Raw genomic sequence first — 23,086 nt, forward strand, 5'->3', positions numbered from 1 at the left:
GAATTTCGCGTTGTTGGATATCTGGGCCTACTTTAAACCGTTTATTATAAAACGGCTGCCTAACATTTCATTTAAACAAATTAATGAAAAAACCGAAATATACTTAATTATTAGGAATGGGATAATGTAGTCAGTGCACAGGCGATCTGGTGGATGTTAACCATTTCCTTGTTAGCCCGAGACTGAGGCAGGAAAAGAGGAAAGTTTCAAAGTAGAAGAAAAATGAACAGTCGAGGACACGTCTCTAACACAGCTAAAGACAAGTTTATTTGGTCACCCCCTCATATACACTCCACGAACTTCACCACAGAACCTTCTCGACCTTCTCGACGACCTCCAAAGCCAAAAGATAACAAAGGTCTCATCTCTTTCCACCACAATGGTCAAACGACCTTGAACATCCTTGACATTTTCCACAAAGCAACACACCCTAGCTCCCCTCTCCCGGAAGATAATTGACTGAACCTTCGCGTACATGGCACACCCTCCCCCTCTACTCTCCGGCCCACAATCCCAACAAAAGAAACGTCAAAAACAACGTGGCTAATTCGGAAATAGCGAAACATGTTCAAGAATGTAATAATTGTATACCACGCTGGTCCGAAACAGAGAAAATACACAGGGAGTTAAACGACATCAAAAGGGTTGTAAAAGAAACAATAATAATGAAATCAATGGGCAACTGTATTAGTCAGGTGTCGTTACAGCTTAGCAGCAGTGCAAAAATATTCTTGCGGATTTGAGAGTTTTGTAAAGTGCTTGTTGAATGTGAAAGGGTGTAAGTGGTTTCCTCCTTTTTGTCTTAAGGAGGGATCAGGTGGATTGGTATCTTTTTTTTGCCGGGATGCTTTGGGAATGCGGGCCGGAGAGTAGAGGGTGAGGGTGTGCAATGTACGCGAAGGTTCAGTCAATTATCTTCCGGGAGAGGGGAGCTAGGGTGTGTTGCTTTGTGGAAAACGTCAAGGATGCTCAAGGTCGTTTGACGATTGTGGTGGTGTGGTTGTAATCTTTTGGCTTTGGAGGTCGAGAAGGTCGAGACTGTTCTGTGGTGAAGTTCGTGGAGTGTATATAAGAGGGTGACCAAATAAACTTGTTTTAGCTGTGTTAGAGATGTGTCCTCGACGAATCCCGGAGAAAAGCTCACCGGAGAAAAGCTCACCGGAGATAAGCTCACCGGAGAAAAGCTCACCGCAAAACCGGGAGATGCGGAGAAAAGCTCACCGGCCATTGAGCGTATGTGGGGAAAAGCTCACCGTTTTTTTTTATTATTATCATTTTTATATGGAGGCTGTTGAATTATGCGTAACATATAATAATTTTTATTATCATTAAAATTTGTAAGCTTTGTAAAAAAGGAAATGTCCTGTTTTGTAATATTTGTAAACCTTATTGGGTATATCGCTCCGAAAATAATAATTGCGGGCGAGTGTTTTCCGTGGCTTACTCTCTAGGCAACGAAAGTCTAACTCAAAACTTAATAAATTTGAAGTACAGGAAAAAATTTGAAAACTTAATAAAGTCTGCCTAAAACCTAAAAATCAAAACTGGAGATGCCGAAAATCCGAAAGTGCATGCGCCCGAAAGTGAATGTGCCTGAAATTCTCTTTGAAGCTTTTGTTACTCTTCAAAAACACGATAAAACAGTAAGTAGGATATCGAGGCTTCTTTCTTCCACGGGCATGCACGTTTTCTAGCCGTTCGTGCTAATTGTTCCACGCATTGCCCTTTTGCGATAGCGCCATTCTACGGTGAGCCACCACCCATGAACTTAAGAGCTGCATACTGGCACCATTGTTACTCGTGACCTGTATAAGAAGCAGTCTCCTGTATGGTAGCGAATTGGGTGAGTTGGTAAACTTTATACATTATGAAAACCGCTCAAACAACGACGACGGGGTGAAGACAACAAACACTACAGGACGAAGCTGTTCTCGCAACTGAAGATTTATTAGTGAAATTAACAGAAAGAAAACTGCGGAACCGACACTGATTACATAAACACATACATAAACACATCTATTAGGCACTACACAATATTTGGAGCTGAACCGCTTCACCACACCGGTATTCATATTAGCTCACAAAGAAGAAACCTCTTTATCTGATAGACCTACCGACGGCGCACTGTCAGCTCTCAATACATTGTTGTCTTTTTTACCGGTCTTCGATGTTCTGATTTTATACCTTGCGGCTTCATTAATATACACAACGGTTATTATTGGTTTCTGGGGAATCAGTAAATATGCCCAATGAATTCCAAGAATATTACAAAAAAGAGTACATATTTTTAATGAAGCGTCGAATGCGAATTGTTTTAAATTGGCACGTTTGACGCAGAATTCGCTAAATTAAAAAAAATGGTGAGCTTTTCTTCGCATCCCCTCAAAGGCCGGTGAGCTTTTTTCCGCATCTGCCGGTTTTACGGTGAGCTTTTCTCCGGTGAGCTTTTCTCCGCCGCCCGTCCTCGACTGTTCATTTTTCTTCTACTTTGAAACTTTCCTCTTTTCCTGCCTCAGTCTCGGGCTAAGAACAAAATGATTAGGAATGTGTAAACGGTAACCGAAACCGTAAAATTTAAAACCGTAAAAAACCTAAACGAAACCGTTATGAACAGGAAGCGGCAACCGTAACCGTAACTGAAACGTTATATTTTTTCGGTTTGAGTCCCGCCCACATCTCCCCCCGCACAACCTATCCACTCAAAATTCAACTGACTCCACCTTGATCTAACCTATTGGAATTTGCTTCCTTAAAATTGGCTATTACTGATTGGAACAACCTCTCAGAACCTTCTGTGAGTATCCCAGAATGCAATAACTTCAGATCTGCCATTTCCGCTCTTGTCACCATCTAGAGTACAGTTTGCCCGTGTCTTTTTTGTTTGTTTCTTGTGCCTTTTTTTAGTTTTTAAATTCTACCCTTCCCCTCCTTATGTAAAGCCCCCTTTGGGTATTTGAGGGCTAAATAAATCAAATAAGAATGATAAAAATCGGGCATGGCGTGATATGTAATGTCGCTACGCAAATATAGTAAATCACCTCCTCCCCTTTTGTTCGTTCAGCACACTTCCTCACACTTGTACTCCGGAAATGCAAACTCATCACTATTGCTCCTTTGCATGTTTTTGTGAAAGCTAAGACGTCAAAGCTATAATTCAGAGATATCAATTGGATGTAGTATACATTTTATCCCCTAGGGTGTCGTTGACTAATGAATATTTGAAAATACACGAAGGTTGTTAGCACTCCTTTGGAAGTGGTTTCGCATTTATACAGTAGGGTGCAAATTACTTCCCAATATAGGAGAACATTGAAGGCCCATTGGCACTTAACTTGAAATAGTATCCAATTTATCCAATATGGTGACAACGACTAACAATATTGGACAACATTGGTAGGCAATTGGTACTTTATTTAACATGATATCTATTTTACAAAATGGAATGTCAATGACTGCTTAATATTTGACCACATCGGATGCCCATTGGCACTTTATTTTAAATGATTTCGAATTTATTTAATGGGGCGCCAATGGCAGCACAACATTGCAAAACATTAGAAGCCCATTGGCACATCATTGAAAGTTATGTCCAGTTTAGTTTATCCAATAGAGTGGCAATTACTTCCCAATATAAAACAACATAAGAATCCCATTGGAACTTTATTGCAAGTGGTATCCAATTCATCCGTTGGGATGTCAATGACCGTCCAATATTGGGGGACATTGGAAACTCATTGGCACCACATTAGAAGTGGTTTCCAATGTGCCCAATTTAATTTTAATGGGTTCTCAAAATTGGTGATATAGGGGACACAATGGGTCGATGATGGCCCTTTTTTTCATAGATATTCCCAATATTGGCCCTATAGAAAGTGCGGCCTGTGTATGCATATATTTACACTGTTCTCGCCACAGATTTTACGCCTGTCTGAAACCCTACCTCAGCAGGCCGTTCCTCCTGTCTCTTTCCAATCCCGTTCTCTTCTTTTCGCGAAATCTTCATCTTCGCTTTCTTTGAGTCTACCAACTTCTTCGTTCAACTTTGCTGACACTCTTTAAAATCCAGATGATGACAATCCCCCACTGCGAGCTCGCAATGGTGCTGGCATTTGGTAGGTGTTTAGCATCACTTCGGGTAGCCTAACGCGTGTGGCTGACCGTTCCCGCTGAGCCTGATATGATAGAGAGCACCGCCCGAGAGGTCTGCGCCCGCTTCACCTTACATGTCCGGTTATGTCACGCTGGGTCTCATATAAGTGTTGACGTCAGACCGCGCGATGCCTCGACTGATGCGGGAGGTGTCTCACGCTTCGGCCGGTGACGTCTACGATGTGCTGTGGTGACGTATTGCACGGGTGAGTGGTTTATCTAATGCACTGGGCATTGCGATTTTTCCCAATACCGTTATGGGTTGATCGTGTCGCGAGCGCTTATTTTGTGTGGCTGTGAATAATATTATCGTACCAGAAGCAGCACAATAGCAAAATACCTCTCCTTTGAATCTCCTGGCATCAAGAAATTTTAATGCAGACAAAAAAATGTCGTAGATGTTCTTGAGCATACATGATATACCATACTAGGTGTAACATACATTATTGAACTATTTTGATAAAAGTGCCCTCCTAAATTCAACAGTTGCCTTAACATCGCCTTAGGCGTGCTGGCACAATTTTGTAGTGCTTGGCAGAGTGCACGGCAACTGCAGCTTTCAAACGAGGTTTGAGAGGATGGTGACAATGACAGTAAAAGACACGTCAACCCTATGTCACGTCAACAGCTTAGTGGCTGAACTGACTCGAGATAAACAGCTTCCTCTATTCAAAGCTCAAGTAACGGGCACTGCGCTAAAGCAAAAGGAGGAAACACGACTACTGCGGGACTTCGCAGAGGCCACAGCGACTGCGCCAAGCGGGTTGCTAGTGCAAATGAAAAGATAAAAGCGATTACTTTAATAACACCTTAGGTCCCTGGTGCCCTGGTACTTAACATTGGACACGATCACCGCCTCAGTGCTCACGCTAGCTGCTTGAAAATATTCTGGTGCACGTCCAGTCCTATTGATTGAATTGAAATACGAAATCATATATAACTGGATCTGACGAGCTGCCAGGTATGTCAGCGAATGAGTTCACATCGTCAGAAACCCCACGTTTTCAATGGTAGCCAACGGTCACAAGGTCTAACGGAAGAGCTCAGTGTAAATATGATAGGTCATCCGCCTTCTACTTGCCACAGGCACGAGTATTTGCTTATTGTCCTCGACAAATCCACAAAGTAAAACGAACTTTATGCTTATCGGACTAATACTAGCCGGTACATTACGGACCGAACGGTTGTCTTGTTTTCCTCTTATGGCTTTCCAAATTCTTGCTTGAGCGACACCGGAGAACCGCTCCTGGGCGCACACTGGAAGGGTATCATGAAGCGAAGGGGCATCCAGTGCCGTCACATTGTTCCCAATGATCCTATGGGTCAAGCTGTCGAGCGCTGCAACGGTACTGTCAACAAGTGCCTTCGGGTATATTGCAATACCGATCGAGATGAGGATCGGCATATTGCTGAAATCTTCTTTGCTCTGAGGTTGTCGCAAAGCGTCACAACCGGGACCAAACCGGCATTCCATTGCTACAAACGAGAATTTTGTTGCCCTGCATGAAACATCACGTGAACTGAAAGACTCTGAACCACCGGCTGCGGTGGCACCTTCATTTGCACGCGAACTTTCGCAAACTATCCAGCAGTTTATTGTCGCCAATGTAAAAAAAGAAAAAAAATGCCAAAGCAATTTAGAAAATTCAATTCAGCGAAGACCGGCATACTTGCGGTTAAATCTGATGACGTAGTTTTGAGACATCCGCACACATTTTGTAAGGACAGTAATGAAAATGCAGCGAAACTTCTATGTGAACTGTGAGGTCTACTCCGAGTTATCAGACAACTCGGAACCAACGACTTTTGTATGGTGATCCTGTTTCTGGTGTATAGTGTGGAATGGCTGACGCCCACTACGTGGAACTTTACTATCCTGTTTGGAGGGAACAGCGCAAAAAGGACGTAGGACGAGATCGAAGAAACACACAGACAGGGCGCTGTTACAACTGAAAGTTTATTGCTCTGAAGAAAGAGAAATAAACACAGAAAGGAGGAAGGGGAGAGAACAAACAAATCAAACCAATAACATGCGGCATCACCCACGCCCACGCTCCGTCACACGAAACTGCCACACTTTCTTACAAAATCCACCTCGTCATTTGCAAGGGCAACCGAAGGAGCGCTCACACACGTGTCAGCTCCGATAGACGCGATAAAAAACGCTTCGTCTATCTCCCTCGCAGTTTTGTTTTTGTGACGAGACAAAATCTTTATGTCACGAAATGACGGCGTGCAGCCACACCTGTCACAATGAACCGCTAGGTTTCCTGAGGGCGAGGAACGCAAAGAAAGGGAATGTTTCCTTGCCCTTACGTTTACAAAACGCCCGGTTTGACCAATATACACCCTACCGCAGGACAGGGGGATCTGGTACCCGACCCCGCTTACACAGGCGACGTACGGGGTGCGATGTTTGACGTCGCACACAACGGAAGGGCGTCCCTCTCTACTAACAGCAGCACAAAGGTGTGAAAGCTTAGATGGCGCCGAGAAGACGACAGGCACCTCAAACAGCGCCCTGTCTGTGTGTTTCTTGGACCTCGTCCTACGTCCTTTTTGCGCTGTTCCCTCCAAACAGTATGTACCACTAACTAGCCCAACTACATGCCTTGCTTTACTATCCTCCGTGGTCACCATTATCCCCCGCCTTTTTTTTATTTCGAAGACGATGACGATTGTACAGGAAGTCACTGCGGAGCGCACATGCCATCATGATGACGAGTGTTCATCTCGCGCACCTGGGGCTAGCAGAAGAAAGGAACGAAGTAGAAAATAAAGAATGGGCTTTCGTTGAACGCGAAACTTCTATACAGATTGCGCTTGGTGATAGCAGTTTTTATGTCTTTGGCCTGAACTCCTTTCGTGACACTGAAGTCAGTGTCATGGTTAACCTCGGCTCAGGATCTAGCGCTCGTATTCTCAAACCGAAGCGATAAGGCGCCGTTCTTCAGCCAAGCTACTTCTCCGCCATGCAGGGTATATGCGAATAAAACAGCGGTATTAGCAAAACTTGTGTCTCATCTTGCTTTATTTTTCTTGTTCGAAACAATCCGTTTTTAACATTATAAGCTTAGCAGAAATTTTAAATGTATTCTACGACTTTGTGCTTCTTAGAAAAAAATGGAACTTAAGTTGTCATTCTGCCTGAAGAGGCAGGAGCTCGAACTACTCTTGGCATCGGGAAGATGAGTTATACACCCTCTCTGGCATCCTGCTTCCACCCGCGACTTAGATAAGTCGCGGACGGAATAACTTTGTAGTGTGTGGATCAACCCATGCTGTATTCCGACTTATGTTAAGCCGGTGACTCGAATTGTTTTTGTAAACTTCAACGTCAGCGGTAAAATACACTGGCCCCTCCTCGCTGGATTCGGCATTGAATGTATGTTAAATTTTCCCGCTAAATTTAGCGCGGAAAGTGATATCACGGGACCTATCTCCGAACTAAAGTTTTCAGTTAAATTTAGCGAGAAATTATGTGTTATGGAACGTGATGTCACGGGACATAGAGACGAACTCAGTTTTCCCGCTACATTTTTCGCAAAAAATTGACGTCACCTAACCTACGCGCCAATTCAGTTTCCTTGCAACATTTGGCGGGAAAGTAGTGTCACCTGACGTCAGCAGACGTCAAGTGACCAAAGTGCCAACTCCGTTTTCCCGCTAAAAGTCAAATTTGGGGGTTTTTCGTGCCAAACTAACGACGGGCATCTGACACGTCCCAGAGGAGGACTGAGGATTAATTTGGACCACCTGGAGATCGTTTGACGTGCAACCGAAAGCACGGTTACACGGACCTTTCTCCGCAAATAAGCCTTCGTCAGATTGCTTTCACCTCGGGCGGGATTTGAACCCGCTACATGGAGATCCGTAGGCCGGCGCTCTCGCCTCGGAGCCACCGAGGCGGCTTCAGTTTTCCCGCTAAGTTTAGCGGGAAAGGTTTCGTATAGTGGTCACAACGTCAATGCTGTTTCCCCCAAATTTAGCAAAAAAATATTAACATTATGTCACCTATCCACCAGGTGAGTCATCCGCCAAATTAGTCTGGAAAATTAACGTCTTGTGTCTTATACACCAGTCGGGTTTCCCCGCTAAATGTAGCGGTGGAATTCGACGTCACGTGGCCTGACGTGACGTGACCTGCACAAGCATTGAGTTTGCCCTCTAAGTTTGGCTGGAACATATACCTCACGCGACACACTGATTCCCTCACCAATTTTCTCACCAATTACCCATAATGCATTTTATGCATTATACGACTGTAAACGTAAAGCTAGCTGCGAACTTTTTACATTATCCTCTTAAATGATGAGCTTTCGACACAAAATTATTACAATTGAGGGCGTCCCCCCTTCATCCCCCCCTTCCAGTGGCGTGCTTAGCGATGTGCGTTTTTCTCTTTCCCTCTGCGGCCAGCGACACAACCCACATCTTCAATTCCCCCATAGATTTCGTTTCGGCATTGTTCCTGAAATCGAACATATTTCTATTGGCCGCCCGGCCACCCGCCGTGGAGTGGTTTCCTTCGCACTTCCGACCCTCTGCGCACCGCTGAATCATCCGGGACAAAACCATACTATTTCAACCTAGAACGAGTCCCGAAAACCATGAAAACACATGTGTTTGTTTAACCGCAGGCCAGAATCTTGTCCGGTTCGGAGAGCCCTTTTGCACAACTACCTCTCCAGGCACCAATGACACTTAGAGATTTCGCTGCTTAGTGTCGTTTTTATGTAAAAGCAGGAGTCATTGCTTTCAGACGGAATGTGCGGCTCTGATCCTCGGGGAAAAATTTCTTGATAACAAGTACTACAAGATGTTAGTTCAAATTGCACCGGAACTTGAAAAGTCGTCGCCGAGAGAGTTGAACAGCCAAAGGTGACAATTCAAAGATTTAATTAACTAGAACCTTGAAACTTTTCTGCTGGCTGTACCTTTTTTTTTAACCATGGGAAACTGGCTGAGAGCGAGAAGACATCCGGCTGTTTTCAAAGTGCAGTAACTTTTGCGGCATCCTTCCAGGCTGCCGTTCCTGAAACACGTCATTACCATCGGCAATGACCAGATGCCGTAAGTACCATAAAATTACAGATGTGAGTGAGTGCTATGATTGCTTTATAGGGTGACTTACTCCGCATTGTTTCTGTTGTGTAATGTTATTATTAAAATATGTTTTTAGTTCCTTTTATCGCTATTTAGATAAAATCTCCACATCTGAGTAGTTCACTCCCAATAAATCACTAAACGCTTTCCTATAAATCAACTCTTTCGAACATGTTGGCCTTAATTTCCATGTCTTCAATCTCTTAACATAAAATTGTCAGCCTAACGTCAACGGCGACCCGTCTGTAATTAAGGTACACATGACTCGGTGCGTGGCGACTCTAATAAAACTATGCAAGTAAATATGAACATCAGCTTAACGAGTGTGTAAGGCATAAAAAATGAAGATAAATTGAGAACTCGAAATAAGGGTTTATAAAGAAAACTCGTTGCTGCACAGTTCACAATAAAGGTGCTGAACTCTTACGCCGGCATTGGAAGGACTACTGACTTTATGTAGCCTGCTATGACTGCTATCATACACGCGCTATTTTCAGTATAATTAGTACTCTCAACACGCAATGATTGACCAGAATAGACTCGAACATTCCTGAAAAGCAACCTTTGCTGAAATAAAGTTCTGGCCTGATGGGGTTTGAACTGCGCTGCTTCGCGAGTCAACCACGTGAGCGTTCAACAACGCCACGATTGCGGCAATATGCAGAAATTGGACCAATACAAACTCCGGTAATGGCGCTTATTTAAGCTCAATTGTGGTAACTGAATTACTGCGCAATATAAGTTTTGCCTTAGTAAAAGTGTGGTCTAAAATTAAACGGAACTTTGCAGGGAACTGGACTCTATTTTTGATACCAGTATTGAAAGTACGAATATTTAAGTTACGTTCAATCTTTTGTGTTTTGTATCTAACCGCAACTTGCAAAATGTATGTGTTAAATGTATTTTTACAAAAGTGATATTTTAAATTTAATATTAATTAAATATGAGTATGTTAGCCCTCCCTTCCGGAATTTGATTACAGATTAGGTGTTTGGACATCTAGTCGATGAGAGGATGGTCTGCCCTTGCCCGCCAGTGTTTCATATATTTCCTTCCCTGAAACCACATGCGAAAGGACAACATTTCTGTAATGACAACGCCGTCATGCTCGCAGCATCTGACTGGTTTGAGGACAGATACAAATTGGTCTTTGAACGCAGAATGCGTTCAAGTGCTGTGATCTTTAAGGAGAAAGTGCGAGGGAATGACACAGAAACCGAAAATAAATGTTCGACACGTACTTTAGAGAGCAATCTATACAAAGGGACACATAATGAAGAAGAAATATAGGCCAAGAGAGAAAAAAAAACTCTAAACTCTACCCGACAGGAATCAACCCCATGACGCCATGATAATGAGCCTCACACTAACACTGCGCCAGAAGGAAGACTTGCGAAGAGGAAAGAACCCGTCTACTCATTGTTTAAACGCGAACGTCAAGCGCCAGCGTTCGGTGTTTGCCTTACAGCAGTGATTAGAGACAAAAGCTGCAAGCGTTTCGTCTAACCTCTAATCATTCCAACCAGAGCTTGGTGGACCGATCTCCTCACGCGATCTCACTTCCCTCTCTGTCTCTCCTTTTTCTCTCACTCAGTATCCGGTCTGTATAACGATAGAAGGCAGAAAAAAAGTCACTGCGAAGTCTGCAACAAGTTCCAAAGTATTCTGCTGCAACGCATTTTGTGTGTACCGATTCAATCCATATGATCAAGTTAATATTTCTTTTCTCCACGGGTTGGCAGCACTGGAGGCCCTCTAAAAGAAGTAGATCATACCCGAATCGAAGATACGTGAACAAGATCTAAATTGCCGTTCGCTTGGGAGAATTCTATTAGAGAAAGGCTCACTACTCAAACATCCTTCTTATGTGGAATGTACTTGTGCTTGTTTGCTTTTGTGAATGTTTATTTACATTACGCAAAAAGAATTTGTTTCAGTGTTAGCTACATTAAGAATGTACCTAATGGCAAGAATTAAAAGCCATCTACAATGATGTAATTGTCAGCAGACTAGTGGTTGGCGCCTAAAGAAATGGTGACGACTGTGCTGCGCGCAGCTACACTTTCCGAGAGCATGTAAATGCCGTTAAATCTACACATTCATCTCCCGCAGAGGCAGTATTACTTTCAAAGACCTGATGAATTCATCAACGGCTGAAGACCACGCCACAATGAAATCTCTGTCTGCCAAAGTGCAGTTCGACCAAGACGCTTTTATTCAGTTTTCCTCAGTAAGTGTTTGAAAGTAATTCTTTTAAGCTTGGGAATATTAGCATCCCACAAAAAAAAAAAAAATTCAAAAACTACACCAATGTCAATGTTTTCGATGAAGCAGAAGAGTAAATGGAGGCCTCGCAGTAATGGTCATGGGAGTTCCACTGCCTGCTTCGAACAGCGATTTGATCACAAATGTTGCCGTCAAATCGAGCGAGGTGTTTACAGGTTTTATAAATTCACTCTTGAAGAGAATGCCAGAAAAAAAAAGAACTCAAAAACGGCCGAAAGATATGTTGCTATCGTCACAAACTAAAAGAAACGGTTTTTTTTTTTACTTTTTTAATTTATTTATGAGTATTTATGTATACATTGCACATCGCAGTGTCTTAATGGGTCGAGCAGGCATAGAAACGTGACACATATATACAAAACGGTCTATAAAAATAAATTAGATGGCATAACCCAGAGGGTTCGTTTTATCGAATGTGAGACTGAGCATTCCAATTTTATCTCGATGCGGTAAGCAAATCGGAGCACCCTCTCTTCCTGCTCCCCACGTCTGCGAATGGAAGCATTGCAGGAGCGCTGTTATGAATTTTATAACCTGGTAAGTTTGTTGTAGATTGTTTAGACACCCAGAATGTTAGTCAGCTGCGGCATGTCTCAAAGTTGTAGTTTATGAATTTAGCCAGTGCAGTACACCCGCCGTCCTTGGGTCCTTAAGGTGCTCCACGAGGTGACATCGTGGGAATCATTGCTGCGTCCTGAAAGGTCAGGTCCTAAAAGGCTTCGGGGTGTTCGCACGGATCACGAGTTCAGGCATCGAAAAAAGAGACATGCACCCGCAAAACTCGCCTGCGGGTCCCTCGACTTCGCATACAAGCAAAGTCTACATAGGCTCTTTTCGCGGTAGATTCAAGGACGAACGTGAGCATCACGTTTCTTTGTCGGTTTGTCTGATGCAACGCTAAGACTACAGCGCCTTGGACGCTTCACCAGCGAAAGATACCATTATGTTTCGAGTGCCACGAACGTCACGTCAGCGCCGCGTTCCGATTGGTTGTCGCTTCGCGGTTCGCGAAAGCGGTTGGGGCAAATCGGTCCCGAAGCGCGGCTGACAAAAACGCGCTCCAAACGCTCGATCCCAGTTGCTTTGTGGTTGAGAACGCTCAGATCTGCTTCGTGCTTGCGGATCCGCTTCTAGTGCGAATGCGGCATTATTGAGGCAGCACCCGAGATCCACGTGGCCTGCCGCTTTTGGTCACCAGGATATAAAAATGTGGCAAGTGAAATACAGGAACTGCAATGGCGGCCGAAATTTAGGCGGGTATTTGAGGCCTTATTGGCCGGTAACCATGTTTACAGATAACACTGGTATAATAAACAATATTAATAATAATCCCTTATGCAATCTTATTAGGTAAAGGTATATTGAGAATACAGTTTCTATATACAGATAATAAATAAATCGGCATTTTGTTTTTTTTAATTTTCTGCGTGTGGTGCTATTAACAAACTTAGCTACTCAGAAGCACACCTTGCGGCTCTGATCAGACACGACTTGATGGAGTATAAAAACTAATTGCAAAACACAAACATCCTGTTTTCAAACGTTGCCAGTATTGTAAACTATCAGCATTTATTATGCACTCAGGGTACAACAGGGCTGCCGAAACCGGTCCGACTGAGTCACTTCAACGTTGTCAACAACGCCAACATTGGGGGCCGCTGTATCGGATACCATCGAAAGGTATCGTACTTTTCCTAATCCAGTAGAAATAATAGCTTGAGCAAAATATTATACGTTCTACATTAAACCTAAAAAAGCAGTTTACGAAATTAGCGATTCCGGGCAATTCATATACAAGGCGTTCCGTTAAAAACTATAAAAAATATAGGCAATTACAATTCAAATGAAGTTTTGATTCCCTCGTGCTAACATTCGCAACCTGGACGGAGGTCGAAGTACAAACTGAAGGAGTAAGAAATATAATTACCTATGACTAGCTAACCGAACTTTTCAATCTTTAGTTATCTGACACGTTTTAATTAAGGATGCGTTGACGGTCATTCAAACACGTTATCGCAGTTTTTGATGATAGAAAGCGATATATATTTTGGCGCTATTCACTAGTCATGTAGGGCTGTTTTCGTTCGATGTTAACTTTCTAGGCAGTACACAAAATGTAAACGAAAATTGTTTTATGGTGTGGGTTATAATGTTTGGAAAGGTGTATATAACCATTGCAAGTTTCATCTAACTGGTGGCGACTATAGCCGAATTCATAGCTGGCTCGAAATTCAGAGCCCCCGTTTAAATTGATTGAGGTGTAAAAGATAATTTACTCTGCACTTTCCTGTATATTCTTTTAAATTTCATTTACCCTGAGGGTTCAATTTATTAAACACTTGAGTTCAGCAATACTCGTCACGGCCGACGTGGCACATACTTTTCGTCTTTCTATAGTTCGAAATATTTTGGAGTCATTGATACCGTGTTACGGTAAAAGCCATTCCACAGAGTGGAAGGGCACATATGGGCACCGAAAGGAGAGAAAATATCGTCCGTTCGTTGGTCAAAAATCGTCAGCCATTCCACTTTGTGAGGTTGGATGAGCAGCGAAGATGTTTTGCACACGACTCAGACGTGACACCGAACTTTGAACAAAGGTACGAAGACATTTATTTTCTTGATCGGTGGTCATTGTGACGGAAGGTGCGCACACACATGTGCGTGCCTTTTTGTCGCCGCCCGAGAAGTCGGAGAAAACTAGACACGCACAACGGGACCGCCCCCCGGGTAAGGAAAGGAAACTAGCACGGAAGCGCTTAAAACGACGACAAAAAGAGGGCAGTTGCAGCATAGATATCGTCCGAGTTTTTGCTGGCGCACGCCAAAAATGCACTGAACCCTAGCTATAAGCAGCTACGCTGTAAAGTGCTTTTCACTCTGCCGAACCGTTTTACTATCACGCTTCAAACCTCTCGTCCAATTTGCATGGCGGAACTGAACATTTTTATTCGAGATAATATTCGCATCTTCTTATCCCCTGAATTATCCAAGAGTGTAGAATTTCGGTATCTGCACTTTGCCAAAATGTACCTCGATATTCTAGCAGATGTGCAGTGAGATAGCGTAGGGTACAGGAGTTCACAAAACGCGAGACCGAATTAAAACGTATACATAAAAACTTAGATATTCAAAACAGGGGATCAACGTTGTCACAAGTAAGCAGTCCCTTCAGCAGGTTTTGACCCTGCAACATTGTCGCACGGGTTAGGGAAATAGCACACGACGTGCCACACAGAAACTAAATGAGCTGCTCATTGAGTTACTTCAACAAATTTTTATTTCGCAAAAAAAGCGAACTGGTACGGACCTCCGGCCTTTATGGCACACATCAACCCTCCTTGTTCGAAAAAAATATTGTTATTATTATAAAAAACAAACAAACCAGAAAAATTTTAAATTTAGTTCTATTTTCCGCGCACGAGCTGACTTCGATCTTCTTTCCGAGCGATGCCGTCGTGCTAATATCACAGAATTTCATTTTGAATGATACATTAGTATAAGAATAAACCTGCGGCCCTTTGAAAAGTGGACATTCCGGTGTTATTTATTTTATACTTTTAAGTATACGAACTGCGTCGTCAAGAATTGTAGCAACTCGACAGTACCTTATATTTGAGACAAACTAGATGGCGAGATGCGTTTCTTGCCGTCATCAGATATTTCGCTCCAGTTCTTCGGAAAAGCGCAACCGAAAAGCGTTCTCTCTAGCGGCTCCTTGGTCGCTAAAGCCGAGCTATTTATGTTAACTTCTAATGTTTATGACTTGTAGCGCTCTGCATCAAATATAGAAGTAAACATCCGATTCAAATATTGTGCCGAATAGTTTTGAACACTTATGCACGCTGTCTTCACGACAGGCTACTGTTGTTTTTTTTTTCTTTTTTTTTAACACTTGCCAACCTACTTATTCAAGTCCAATAAAAAATAAAATTCTCTAATTATTTTCTTTGACGTCACACGTTTGAAGTTCGTAAAGGGCCTTGCTATAATTCTATAAATCAAGAGAAAATGATTTCAGGAATGTACGAGTACTTACTTTCACGTGGGAAACTATCCTGGTGTAACTTGCAATGAGAAAACGAGTTTCTTGCTTTTACTTTAAATTTCAATCCGCCAAATAGACAAGAATTACACACGTTCAAGCATTACAAAACCTATCCATCTATTGTACGCCTTTTACGATCTCAGTGTGCGGGCGCAGTTTTATACAAGGTTTGATTTTACAGTATCGGTCACTTTGATTTATCTGCGAGGCTTGGACAATTGGGAAGATGTGCATAAATGAAGTGTTTACCTTTAATTGTTTCACGAAAAAAACAAATACGATTATTCTTGTTTGCAGCATGAAATCATATGCATGAACGCAGATTTGATCTACGGATTCGGCAGAACACTGGGCGTGTTGGGTGCATCGATGTTTGGTTCCACCCTACTTATGCCGGGAGCTAGATTCTCAACAAAAACGACCCTGGAAGCCATCACCAAGCACAGGTTACACAATCCTTCAATATATTTTCGATTATTACCCGGTTTATCCTATTTGGTAATACAAACCAATGACCCCAAGGTGACAGTGGGGTAATAGCCAAACTACAAATACACGCTCTTAACACTCGACTTATTTTTAACTATGACAATCTAGCTCACATCTTTCTACTGGTTCACTTTGAGGAAGTCTGCAATTAGACGTGAATTACACTGAGACAACTACTCTAGAACGTCATTTTTTGTTAAGAAAAGAATCGCCCCTCCGGTGTCAGTTGTGATGTACAATTGTGCGAACAACTTCTTTTTACTTATTTATTTTGTTTATTTATTCTTCCGTTGAAGATGTCCACCAAACAACTAAACGCCTTACGGGTGGTACACCATAATACACTCGACACGAGACATTCGATACGAACAGTGCAATAATGAAAGAAGAAAGACAAAATTGAAATTCAGATTTTCAATGTCATTTCCGCTACCACTACGTTTTCAGAATCGTTAAATCTCACAAAGACATATGTAGCAGGTTACGTAAGATTGTTGTACAGGTCCACCATTCTTGTGCGAGGCAAGAAGTTTGAATGTCTAAGAAGATAAAAAAAAAGTTCATTATATCTCAAGAAACGAGATGGTACACGAATGCTTATGGCTCTTAACAGGCCCTTGCAAAAAACTCCGCCATTTATTAGTTCGTGCAAAAATAACAAATCCCTAATATTTCTTTTTTTTTCTGTGCAAGTGTGATCATTTTCGAATCTACAGAGTAGTACTTTAGAAAAAAAAAAGAAAATATTTCCTACCCAGGTATTGGTCGCAAACCAAGCGAATAACCTGTTTTGGCTATCCATTTTTCTCTAACTTCGACAAAGTCAAGGAATTTCACGCAGGGGATGCAAATTCCAATGTCGAGCGGACGCAACAGTTATACAAAATATTTCAGTTTTTGGTGCTTTAAAGTTCTGTGTATTTGTGGATGCCTTGCCAAGTATCCTCAGTGATGAAATAACTACAGCGTTCACCTGTGCTTCCATTCAAAGTTTGTCAAGCGCACACTAAAGCTCATTTATGAACCTAAAATTTAAGCCTGATCGTCCATGCATCGGAAGCCTATGTCCAAAAGCACGCTCGATATTCCAGATGCACGATCGCAACCGGTTCAACCACCATATTCTCCGATATCATACGTGAGTTTGACGAAGGAGCATACGACGTTTCTTCCCTTAGAAAAGGTATGCAATTTTGCTCTAATAATGGTCTAGCAGCATAGTTTCTGCTATGGCCTATAACTCGGCTCGCATTATCGCATAATGCATTGATGACAACAAGCGTGCGATGCGTTCTTTTCATATCACTTTGGATAGATTCACGCTCAAAAAAGCCCCAACACATCTGCGAAAATCTGGCTTGAATTATGCAAAAATTGGAACTGCGAAAATTATTACACGCGCTTTAAGAGAAGAAAGCATGTTTAATGTAAGCAAACTGCAAGTAGGGTCTTGTTAAAAGCACGTTAGGAATTCTCGTATCTCAAATATTCTCGTGTGGTTTATACTTCAAAATGGGTGTGCAATTATTTGCTTAAATTTTGAATTTTGCACATTGGCGCTTTTATTCCGGGCTGAATCCAACCTGTAGTGCAACTCTCCACAACAATAGCATTGTTAAAATAAAACCCGTTTTGCGTTTTAGTTGTGCTTCGCAGCACACTCAATGTGCTCACTATAACTACCATATCGTGCTGATTAAAGTGAGATGAACTTCATTCCCAAAATCGGGTCTCATTCCCTAACGAAAATCCAGAGTGAAATTTCACTATCGGGATTATGGATCAGCAAATTCATCTGATTCTATCTGGATTCGGTCTGGATTTACGCGTTTTAAGAATCAATCCTTTGTTTGCAATCTGGATGTCAGGTTCCAGTAACAAAGTTTCAGTTTCAAATGCAAATAGTAAAAAGTTATATAGGGTTTTTTGGTAGTGTTTTTATCCGACAATCCCGTCTTGCTTCTTTGTCTCTACTGAAACATTTTTCTTCTTTTTCGATATCTCATTGTCATGGCTAACGCTTTCATCCTGAGTGCGCCACCGGTTCTGTTCAGCAGCATCCCCTTCGATCCGTTTTATATTTTTTCCCCTTTTGCGAGGCACCGTAAAGACGACCGATGCACATCCAGCAATCGTCTGCCTTTCATTCTAGACCAGAGCCAACTGCGACATACGCATACACACCGTTAGCAACTGCAAATCACGCTACCCGTTTTCAAATGACACAAGCGCGGAACAACCCATGACCCGCGCATGCGTATAAAACGTAGAGGGGGAGACACCATTGTGGCTGGAAGAGAAACAAAGAACGGGAGGAGGAAACCCTTACGAGTTAAAATTGACCATTTTGTAATCTGGATACCAATATCAAGGATATCGCACTTATCATGGGACACACAACGTAGTATAAGAAATTGTCGTCTACACCGTCCACGATTCAGCCAATTGCTGCGTCAAGCAAATGGAGGTCACTATGTGATTGCCCGCCGTCTGGTAGCATAAGGCCATCTCTCCAACGTCTCACACGACGCGTCGGGCATTTAGTCGTCTATCTTGGTCTTTAAGCGCGAAACACCTCATCAACAGAATGTTCCATCGGCCGCAGGACTTGTCGGAAAGGCTTGCTTCTTTACAGTCTTAAACAAAAATGGGGGAGTGATTTGACAGTTACACAGCTGCTTGCTTCTGCGTTAAAATTGTGGCATGGCTGCCGCAATTAACACCAGCGTGGGGCTACGTGAAGCTGCACAGACTGACGCACCTTTGCCTCAGCGACGTATAGTCACAAATAACAGATAATTGAGAAACAAGGAATACATCTTTAATGGGTCAAGCGTGCCCCTTACACGAAAACGAATGGCAACTGTTCATTCTGTGGGGAAAACAAAGGGGAACTGTCCCCGTTCCTGGCATAGTTTAGAATCGTCTAGGACAACACCGCTCTTACTGAGTTGCGGTTTATCCAGAATCTAACGGGGTCACAGTGTTATGCGCGGTCGTTCGGGATCGCGGGAGTTGGGATGTTGGGGTATGTTATGGAATTGGCCGAATTAGCCTGAAATCTCTCTAGAGGAGTAACATCACGTTCCGCCAGAAGGTTCTGTAGGCTCAGGACAGCACGTGCTCCGATCGTCTTATTTGTTATGACCATGACTTTACAGTGGTACTGGAGGGGACTGTTCGGTCAGACTCTCTTTGAGGACAAGTCTAATGAATGTCTAAAGCGCTGCTCCCGTCTACGTCAAAATAGGTTTCCCTGCATAGTTATATAGGAATCTAGCATTGAGTGGCGCAAAAGGAAAACTGTACCTGTTTTATTTAAAACTTGCAAATGCCAACCTGTATACAATAAAATGACCGTCACTGGAAGCCGTTAATTTAGCTTGCTCGAGTGCCATGCGGAACGTTTTGTCAAACAATTTATGTAATAGAGTTTTCTTTGAAATCGAAGTCATCGACGATGCTTTTATTCACAAGGTTTCCTTCGTAGGGACTTACAGCAATCTGCAATTGGCCTCAATACTCTAATGAAACTGCGAAACATATTCCACCGCTACTGGGATGTGGTTCATACCTAAAGAATTGGTTGTGGTTGCAGATTCCTTGGAGTAGCTACGAGCTTGTTTGTCTTTTTGTTTTAACTATGTATTTACGCCATTCTGCCTGTTTCTTGCCTGATATTACCTCTATCCATTGCTTTTTTAATATCCTTTGGTGTGTGTCATTTCTTTTCGCAGCAATCATGGCTGGGTCTTTATGTAATCCTCTCATTGTGGAAAAAATAAGAACAAGACTGAACGCCCAAGCTGTATACGTACGTAAACTATTCTGAAGCGAGTCTCTATTACGACATGCTTTCCTGTCTCATGGGATTGCCATGTTACACTTTACAATAATGTGACCTTTCAGATCATGTATGGTGGCGCCGAGACCAGTCCAGCGTTCAGCAGCACGAACCCTGATGAGCCAACAGATCGCTGGATTCGGACAATCGGGACACCGTTGGAGCACGTTGAGGTCGGTACTCACGGGTCGCTGCTCGCTTTCAACTAGGGATCAACAGTAATATGCAGTGACATCTACACTCACTCGAATATTCTAACTGAGCTATCAACCATTACATAAATGGTCGCTCTCTAGCCTGCCTTATAGATGTGTCACGTTAGAGACAAGAAGTTCGACGGTTTGTACAACGCGTCCGAGGGCAGTCCGAGTTTGGCAAGGTCCAGGAAAATCTAGGTATCCGGCTAATTTCGTCTTTCATGTGTCTCGCGCTTAAAAAACATTAGTACAGATGTGTCTGCACTCGAAATATAGCAGAGTTTTTCTTGTAACTCTGAAATGGTGAAAAGAAATCTTTAAAAAATATAAAAATAAAAAAAAAACGCGTAGGAAAATTTAAAAAAAAATGGGCACGGGACAAGAAGATATCATGTTACTTTAAAGAGGTCTTTGTCTGGAGTTCTGGGAGTCAGGCCCTGGAACGTTTGCTTCACCAAGTTAATTTGGAACAAAGAGAGACAAAATTTAGTGGCGAGATTTCTGGCAGCCACTTTTTGAGGAGAGTTCTGTGGACGGTAATTGCAAAGGCATCCAGATTAACGCATTTTTGTGTTCATGTTTGTTATTGTATCTATCATCATGGTGGCTGACGTTCTACAACGGGCAGAGTGAACATGCTTTCTTGCTTCGTTTACCGTTCCCAGAAAAATTGGCGAACCTTCCATTTTTGACCCGCACAAATATTTGCTTTCTCATTGGTTTATCTAAAACTCTCCATTATAATAGAACTCTACACTTTACGAAACCCCTCTTAAACGCCGGGTGTCCTTATTCTTGAAGATGTGTCTCTTCATGACTCACCTAGTGTATTCATAAGCCAATCTATATTGTAAATTTTGTTTTCTAGTCATGTCAAAACACTTTAAAAAAATTGTTTCCTTTAATTTTGTCCGCTCATTAATACATGCCAAAAAAAACAGTTGCATTAAAAATAAATTGCAGTCCTGAGGTGGTATATTGTACTACTAAACCAGCCACACAAATAAACCATAAATATAATACTCATTTCTATGACAAGTGGTTTGAACACTGAGTTGAGTAAGTAGTTTCATTGTTTGTAATATTGAGTTACACATACCCTTGTCGGGGCCAAACGTGCGGGCGTGCTTGCACCTTTAGATGGCAGTGTTTTATTTTTTGGTCACTGTTACAGTGCATAAAACACTTCTTGGACAATTGTATTTTAGCTTCCTCCTTGGCGAGATTGCGCAATAAAGCTCGAAACAAGAAAAGTATTAAACACTGGCTTTTTATATTGTTTATCTGAACCTGGTGTTCGCGCTTTTGATCAAAACCGAAATTCTGCAAATAGAGCCCTACCTTACTTCCCATAATCTTTGCTATGCTGCATGACACCGAAATGATTCCGTACTCCGACTACCTTTCAGCATGGTTTCTCAGCTGTAACGCAGATATAACGGTTTTGAAGTTTCTAAGCGTAAAATTTTCGGCGAATTGAATTGAAACATTCGAGGAGTTTTTCAAACTTTTATACTTCAATCAAATTTACTCGCTATATCTCTAGAACCCCCTAAAACGTTACGTGTTTCTATTTGTTCCAAAAAACCCTCGTCCGGTCAGAAGTGCCGTGGCCGAGAAAATATATTATGTAAAAAATTCTATGACAAATCGTTTTGTGCATTTATCAGATGTGCTGGTGGGCCGCAGATGAAAATTTTACACGCTTATCTACTTTAAGTTTTTCTAAAAAGAACAATATTAGTACGATCTTTACTTACACCTTTTCCATCCGAGTGTCTATCGTAGCCATTGGGTAATGAAAGGCTTTCAGTCATGTCACCAATTTAAAAACAAATACAAGCTACCTAATTGAGAATTCAAACTGATTTGTCGTCATACGTTTTCCAGAATAATCGGCACATAATCTAGTATTATCTGAAGACCTAATGAAGCTGAAATAGTTAAATACAAATATCTGTGTGCCTAAATTAAAAACCGTAGGACACAAACCGAAAACCAAGCGGGTACAGCGACAGGCCCAGACGTCATGCCAATGACACTCAAAAACTCTGGGGAAAACGAGCAAAGGAAAGTTACGACGTGTAATTAAGCAAACAATTATTGGAGGAAACGCACTTGACGATTGCAAACTAATCAAAATGAAAGCGTGGGAAAACCGAACCTTGTCTTTTGCACCGTAAAAATAAACTAGACATTAAGGACAACTTAAACTCCGTCAGAACGAAGCCTCGGCCGTTTAGCAAGATGCTAAAGTTTCAGCACTAACCTTTGTCTTATCCAAAAATTTTGTAAACTTTTTTTAGAATTTTAAATTGGTAAATGGGGTTAATTTCCTCCCTTTTTCAGTTTCTGGCGCCATAGAGCTTCATGTACTCGAGAACTCCGTCGGGCGCCATTTGTTTATAAAAATTTAAAAAGAAATCGCGTATCGCTTCTAAGCGGCATCACTGATGGTGCTGAAACTTTGTCATCTTACTCTGCCGTCTGGAAGTACGTTCAGGCTGAGTTTGAGCTCTCCGCGGTGTCTAGTTTATTTTTTGCGGTGCGAAAAACAGGGTTCGGTTTTCTCGCGGACGCCCGGTATCAAGGCAGATTAAGCTAAGACAACATCAAGTCGCACCACTCAATAAGAGTAACACAAGTTTCAGTCGAATTTCTCCTCCAGATAGTAAAGCAAACATTAAAGGAATCGATGGAATGAACGCAAACTCTGCGCGGGCTTCAAAATAAATTCTGAAATTAAAAAAGGTTTCAAAATAAGCTATTCTTCGTGGCACTATATATAGAGATAACAGTAAAAAGCCAAATCACTCTATAGGTGTTATGACCATCATTGCTATCTTCATTGCTGAACGGTTATAACTTTGATGCAAATTTCATCAGATTATTCTAAAAGGTGTTCTTAGACAATAAGGTAGCTACAACATGGGAAGCAGAAACTACTCAACTAGCAGCAATAAAAGA

At 42.2% G+C, this 23,086-nt stretch overlaps 1 protein-coding gene across 1 annotated transcript in view; it reads left to right on the plus strand.

Annotated features, from left to right (window-relative positions):
• The window catches only part of LOC8037272 (medium-chain acyl-CoA ligase ACSF2, mitochondrial-like), an 86,185-nt gene that overhangs the window by 20,771 nt on the left and 42,328 nt on the right, over window positions 1-23,086 (plus strand). The window contains exons 4-11 of the mRNA XM_040216690.2: window positions 8,912-9,030; window positions 9,175-9,222; window positions 11,368-11,485; window positions 13,126-13,221; window positions 15,887-16,035; window positions 17,170-17,261; window positions 19,816-19,892; window positions 19,988-20,095. Coding sequence (XP_040072624.2) covers window positions 8,912-9,030; window positions 9,175-9,222; window positions 11,368-11,485; window positions 13,126-13,221; window positions 15,887-16,035; window positions 17,170-17,261; window positions 19,816-19,892; window positions 19,988-20,095 — 807 coding nt within the window. The remainder of the gene's footprint in view (window positions 1-8,911; window positions 9,031-9,174; window positions 9,223-11,367; window positions 11,486-13,125; window positions 13,222-15,886; window positions 16,036-17,169; window positions 17,262-19,815; window positions 19,893-19,987; window positions 20,096-23,086) is intronic.

The sequence above is a fragment of the Ixodes scapularis genome, unplaced genomic scaffold (assembly GCF_016920785.2).
Source record: "Ixodes scapularis isolate PalLabHiFi unplaced genomic scaffold, ASM1692078v2 PGA_scaffold4__175_contigs__length_147842914, whole genome shotgun sequence".
Classification (NCBI taxonomy): Eukaryota; Metazoa; Arthropoda; class Arachnida; order Ixodida; family Ixodidae; genus Ixodes; species Ixodes scapularis.